Consider the following 6513-nt stretch of genomic DNA (forward strand, 5'->3'; position numbering starts at 1 on the left):
CCCGGCTCCATGCCCCAGGGAGAGGGCTCGAGCCGACGGGTTCAGCACGGCCCAGGGCTGGAGGATCCGGGTGCACGCGGTGCAGGCCACCGGGGACCAGCTCCCCCGCCCCATCAGCTGGTGCAGAGCCACCTGCCCCTCCAGTAGCTCCCAGCAGAGCAGAGCCCCGTGGCAGCAGGCCCAGCACCAGAAGCGGGGTGCGGGGGGCTGGAGGGTTTCTGCCCACAGCAGCCCCGCGCTCCTGCAAAGCCTTTCCTTGCTGTTGGCTGTGCTCAGCCCTGGGCTCATGGCGCTGCAGGAAGATCCTACCGGGGAGGCTGCGTGCAGGCACCTGGTTTCATTTGCGATCGGAATCGAAGGGGGGAGGGGGGCAGGATGGGGGAGGGGCTTCCAGCCAGCTGCAGCCCAAGGACTGGGGGGGCCTCTGGCTTCAGGGGGGGAAGCAGGAGGACGCGTGGTGCCGAGCCAGCCAGGCCGCGTCCGGGCGCTGGGTGCAGGCTGGCTCCCTGGCAGTGCTGCCCAGCGGGGCAGAGGCAGCTGTACTGCCCCCAACCCTCGGGGGGGCAGAGGCCTGGCCCCCATGCCAGGGTGCTCTGGGTCTGGGCTGCCCCCCAGCAAGGATGCCCCATGGGAGAGCATGGAGGAGAAGTGGATCCGCTTTGGTCTCCATGGCAACCCCCCTCTTTGGGTTTTCCGGCAGCCCGGGCAGATCCCGCCAGGTCCCCGCACAGCTCGCACCTCTGGGTGCCCCAGGGGCTGGGGTCTTCACGGACCCCCGAGCCCAGCCTGGGTGCGCTGCCAGCAGCCCCCACCCCAGAGCAGGCTTGCAGCAGTGTCATGGGCCCCCTACAGCCAGCGGGGGATTCTCCTTATTCGGGCCAATGGTTTTGGGAGGAAGGGCTATGAGGCGCAGAGGCCGGGGGGTGACTGCCGAAATGCCCCGATGGGTCGGATCCCTCAGCCAGCGATTGTACTCGGGCATGAGGCCGCCTCTGTCCTCCCCTGACCGCTGGCCCGTCTCCAGTGCCCCCAGCCCCACGGCCAAGGGCTCGGTGCTGGGTGCAGCTGTGTGCGAGGGCTCTGAGCAGACAGCCCATGTCCGAGGGGCTTCTGGCCTGGGCCCCCACTTCCTGAGCCTTACCCAAATCGCGCTCTGCTCCACCCCTGAAGATGCTCTGGGCTGGAGCTGCTAAGACGGGGGTTTTCCCCGGGGCTGAGTCTGCAGCAAGGTGCTGTAGAGGCCCCAGCCAGGGAAACATGGGGGCAGGGAGGGGAACGGCCTGGCCCCAGGCAGCTGGGAGCAGTCTCTGGGCCATGCGCAGGGCCAGGTGCAGCTTGCGGCTGCGGTGCCAAGCCCACGGCCATGCTGGAGGGGCCTGGGCGCAGCTTTTGGCGACACAGGCAGGTCACGGCTGCAGCGGCTGCAGCAAGAGCCAGATGCAGACCCCTGAGGACTGCCATGAGCTGCTCTCACCTGCCCCTGATACCACGGCTCCTACCTGGGGCACCCTGTGTGCCCCCCCCCTCCGGCTCGCCTGGCAGACCTCGGGCCCCAGAGGACTGCAGCAAGCCGTGGGGAGGGGGCCTCTGCCTCCCTGTCCCCGCCTGAACCAGCAGCACTGGGTTGTGGCCTCGGCAGCACGGTTCTAATAAGATAATTATAATGATATCCTTTAATCTGTCTCTTTCCAGAGGGAGATATTAGTCCCTGCTCCGGAGAGCTCCTTCCCAGCGTGGAGCGTGGCTGGCGAGATGCCGCCGCATTATTATTATTATCATCATCCTGTTTGGCCAACACCATGAATTATGGAGCCTGGCTCCGCAGGGGCCTGGGGATGGCAGGTCAGCAGCGGGGGAGGAGGGGGCAAACCTGCCCCTGCTGTGCTCCAGGAGGGGCCGTGCCCTGTGCCCTGCCTGCCAGCGCCCGGGGGAAGGCGCTCTGGGGCCCCTGCAAGGAGACGCCACCAGCCCTGGCTGCAGGAAGGGGAGAGCGGAGGCAGCCAGGTCTCAGGAAGACTGGAGCCTCTCTAAGCATCGCCACCCCACCACCCGAGCGGCCGGCCTGCCCTGGCCAAGGCAGGCTTCTGGCTCGGGCACCGAGGGGCCACTGCTGCTACTCCAGGGAGATGCAGCAGCCTCGTGAAACAACCTCTGTCTCCAGGGGCTGCCTGGGGATGGCATCGGAGCTGGGGGAGCCAGGCAGCACGTCGAGGTGGGCAAGGGGGCAAGAGCAAGGCGAGGTTCCCCGCCCCAGTGTTTCTGGCTGGAGGATGCAGTCGGCTCCGACCCAGCCACCCTGCCAAGGAGCTGGGGGAGACGCCGGATGAGCTGACAGGCTCCTAGTGTCCGGGGATGGGGGGTCCCGGCCCCATAACTGGGCTCCCAGCCTGCGCGGCTGCAGAGGGGGTCAACACAGGGTCCCTCAAACCTGTTCCCCAGACTACCCCGGCTCTTGCAGCCGCAGTCCTGCCGGAGCCGTCCTTGGAGCTCGGCCAGTTGACACAGTCAGGAAGGAGCCCAAAGAAAGGCAGCAGGAAGGTGCAGGACCCCTGCCCAGCCGGGGCCTGCTTGGGGTGCAAGATTGCTCCACTCCACCCGGGAATCGCCTCTGCTTCGGGGTAGAAAGGGACACCCAGGAGAGGGCAGGGCTGGCTTCCCATCCCCACCCCCCGGAACGAGGATGGTATAATAGAGCCAAGAGGCCTGGGGCTGCCCGTGAGCAGGGAGCTCAGGCTCAGGCCAGGCCGCTCCAGGGGGAATGAGTCCAGCTGGAGATGCCGGGGTCACGGGCCCTGCTGGGCGACTGCTCTACCTGGACAAGGCCAGGCCAGGCCGGTTCTGGCCTCTTCCCTGCATCCACCCCTCCTGCCACAGCTGGATGCTCCTCCCGGGCCGGCGAGGAGAGGGGCAGGCGTGCGGAGCTGCCTTGCAAACAGGCAGGGCCCTGTGCCGGCCCGCCTGGGGGGCAGCCAGGCACTGAGCGGCCTCTGTGCTGCGCGGACCCCTCCCCGGTGCGGAAGCGGCCGTCAATCGCTGCGGCTGATGAAGTGGCAGGGGCACAACACGGGCTCGTTGTTTGGCAGCGGCCCCCGCGCCAGCCGGGACTGCTCAGCAAAAGGCGCACGGGGCCCGGAGCGCACAAAAGCCCCGGCGCTCGCTTCCTGTGCAAGCTGCCGCATCAATAGTCACCCTCAGCCGCTCCGGGCTGCCAAGGACAGCCCCCCGGGCCAGCGACGGAGCCACTGCTGCTGGGGGGAGCAAGCAAGGTGTCTCCCCAGGCCCGCAGATGGCCTGAGACCCGGGTGCTGCGCCCCTGCCAGCACCCCACAGGATTCACCCCTGCTGCACGGCTGGGCGTGATAACAGGATACAGAAGCCGAACCCCGATCGGACAGGTGCCAGAGCCCCCCAGGCAGTCCCACTGCAGGATCAGGGCCTGGGCCCCCAGCCAGCTCCTCCGAAGCACCAGGCTTTCTACTGGCAGCTTCAGAAAGCGCTAACGACCCCCCAGGGGTGCCCAGTGCAGGGCTGGAGCCGGGCCTGGAGTCTCGGCCACAGGGACCCGTGTTAGCAGACGGCCGCCTGCGGAGCTGTTCTCGCCACTGGCAGCGTGGCAGGTGCCCTCGTGCCCTGTTCCACGCGGTGCCTCCCCTGCCTGGCAGCAGCCAAGGGGTCGCTGCTCACTGCCCTCGCCCCCGGGGTGCTGTAGACCCTGGTAGCTCTGGTCTGACCCAGCTCCATCCTGCCTGGGCAATGGGGAGCCCCAGGGACAGAGCTGCAAACGCTGGGAGGTGCCAAGGCAACGCCTGGGCGATGCAGGGCACAGAGGAGCCCTCCTGCCACGCCGTGTCATCACCGCTGGCACTCTGCCGGGTCAGATCAGCCCCGGTGCCTCCCCCCAGTAGTACCCCCGCTGGCACGGGTGGACCAGCGCCTCAGCCGACCACCATGGCAGCTAGCCCGGATCCCCCCCAATATCTCTGCTCGCCGCGCTGCCAAACCACCTGCAAGAAAGCAGTGTCGCATAAAGGACGCCGGTGCCGGGAGCAACGTGCCCCCCACCCCCCGCCCCCTGCCCAGGGCTGTTTGTTGCCGCTTGCCAGCTCCTCCCCCGTGCATCAGGTGTCGGCTTCTTCCCTCCGTCTCCTTTCATGAGTCCTTTTATTTCCCCTCCCTGCTCCTGCTCGGCTCTGCCTCTGCCAGTCCCAGCTCCAGGTGCCAGCCTGGGAGACGTCTATTCATTGCAACCGTGCGGAATAACAGACAATTTGCCTGAAAAGGCTTCCAGGAGGAAGCTGCGGCAGGCAGGGAGGGGGTGGCGCTCCATGAGCATCTCCCCCCGCCACGGCTCCAGCACTTCCAGGAAGCCAGGGACCAGGGGAAGAGCCCACGAAGCCCTGCCACCCCGGAGGGGCAAGTGCATCTGCCAGGGCCAGCCCTGCCATTCCCATCCATCCTCCCCGGCAGCAAAGCAAGGGGAAATTTTGGTGGAAGGCACCAGCGGGAGGACGCGCAGGCCCATACCCTGATGTGCCACCAGCCCGGCTGCAATTAAAGGATCTTGTTTTTGACCCAGTTTCCAAGGCAGAATGGAGGAGCATCACGGCAGCTACACCAGCCCTGCCCGGGGGACGCCCCCCAGGCCGGGTCTCGGCCCCCAGCTGAGACAGCATTGGTGCAGCTCCTTCCCTGAGCGGCCTCCAGCCCTGGCCCGTCCCGGCGGGGTCCTGGCTGCGCAGCAAGCTCAGGCCTGGGTGCTGGCTGGGCCTTTGCTGGGGGGGTGCAGCCTGCAGTGAAGGGGCTCTTGGGAGCCCGCAGCCCTATGGAGCCGGGCTTGACTCTGTGCACCGTTGTCTTCGAGGAGCCTGGGGGAGCCGAGCTGGGGCGCGATGCTCCAGACACCGGGAGCTGAGCAGGGCCCCCTCCAAGCCAGTTTCCGATCAGGCGCAGCCCTGCGGGCCAAACTGGATGGCCGGGAGAGGGCTCCTAGCTGCCCCCTGCAAACCTCATTCACCCCCGGGAAGGGACCAGGGGCCACGCTTGGTGCAGCACTGCTGCCCTACGTGACCTTGGGGAGGCCCGTGGCTCCCCTGCTCCTGCCTCCAAGGGAGCGAGAGGCCGTTTCTCTGGCCGGGCGGTCGCAGCGCTCGGGGGGACACAGTACCAGAGCTGGCAGGACCCTCTCTGGGCGCTGGGCTCAGTCCCCGCTCCAGTTACCACCTCGCGCTTCGCCTTCTGCAGGGACCACAACCAGGGCCTGGACAGACGAGGCCTTAATTGCCATCATATTAAGAGCTGGCTCAGAAAGGGGAGCAGGGGAAGCAGCTCTCCGGGCTCGTCAGCGGAAAGTGCTCTGACAAAACGCATATCAAACGCAGCTTAATTAGCTGGCTTGGGCTCCCCTCCCCCACCCCTGCTCCAAGCTGCGCCATGGATAAATAGCCCTGAAAAGTTGCTAATTGAACAGATTTCCAGCATGATTGCCGGCGCGGCTGCAGCCGGGCCCTCATTACCATGCACATGCTGCGCGGCGCCAGGGATGGGGCGCAGGGATGAATCACCTGGGAGAAGGCCGCAAAGCCGTCCCCGGTGCGGGTGCGCACGTCTCCGAGGGGGGGTGGGGAGCTGCGAACAGTGCCCTGGGGCATGTAAGAGCTGGGGAGCAGGGCCCGGGGGGGATTGTGGGGGCTGATGGCCCCCGAATCCCCTGGGAGAGGAGCCAGCCCTGGAGACCCCCCTGCACCGAGGCCGGCCCTGTGCTACGGCTCCTCTCTGCTTCCCAGCGCAGCTGTAAGGCAGAGCAGCCTTTGGGGGGGCTCTGCGTGGCCAGGCAGCTGGATCGTGCCCTTACCCTCGCCCCTGCCCAGGCCCGTGTGGGCATGCTGGGCCCAGGCCCGGCCCCTCCGCCGGCTGCCTTGCGGAGCTCGTTCTACCTAGTAAACTCAACGGCTGCTTCCCTCTCCTCAGCGGGTGTTTTTCTCCTTGCTCGGACCGACGGCTCAGCTCCTTCCCAGCCCACAGCTCTCCCCTGCTGGGCGCCTTCACACAGCCTTCAGATGCTGCTGCCTCATCCTCCAGCACCCTGCGGTGGGCCTGAGGCCCACATCTCCACACTGTTTCCATTGGGTGCAATTTCCCCCTTGATGTCGAGGGCAAATCTGCCCAGAGGTGCCGCGTGCTCTGGGTCAGCTGGGGTAATTGAGCCCCCCGGCACGGGGCACATGGGCCGGCGGTTCCCCGAGCCCCAGGGCCCTGGCAGCTGCTGGGGTTGGTGGCCCCGGCTAGGCTGGACTAATGCAGGAGGCATCAGGCTCTGCTCCCCTCCAGACAGCACCCCCGGCCTCGGGGCTTCAAGCCAGCTCTCTGCCCCACGGCTCTCGGGGCACGGCTAGCAGGCGCGCGGGGGCAGAGGGAGGTGCCCGGCTGCGGGCCGGCGTTGGCGGCCTGGCTGCTTGGGACAGGCCTGCAGTGCCTGGCGCAGCCGGGGCGCAGCCGGGGCTGGGGGCCACCGCG

At 67.5% G+C, this 6513-nt stretch overlaps 1 protein-coding gene across 1 annotated transcript in view; it reads left to right on the forward strand.

Moving 5' to 3' along the window:
- Positions 1-935: 935 nt before the first annotated feature.
- NR2C2AP (nuclear receptor 2C2 associated protein) overlaps positions 936-6513 on the forward strand; it is a 7098-nt gene continuing 1520 nt past the window's right edge. Inside the window, exon 1 of the mRNA XM_019513173.1 lies at positions 936-1052. Within this exon, the coding sequence (XP_019368718.1) occupies positions 936-1052 (117 nt within the window). The remainder of the gene's footprint in view (positions 1053-6513) is intronic.

Source organism: Gavialis gangeticus, unplaced genomic scaffold (genome assembly GCF_001723915.1).
Source record: "Gavialis gangeticus isolate Ggan-Ray unplaced genomic scaffold, GavGan_comp1, whole genome shotgun sequence".
NCBI lineage: Eukaryota > Metazoa > Chordata > Crocodylia > Gavialidae > Gavialis > Gavialis gangeticus.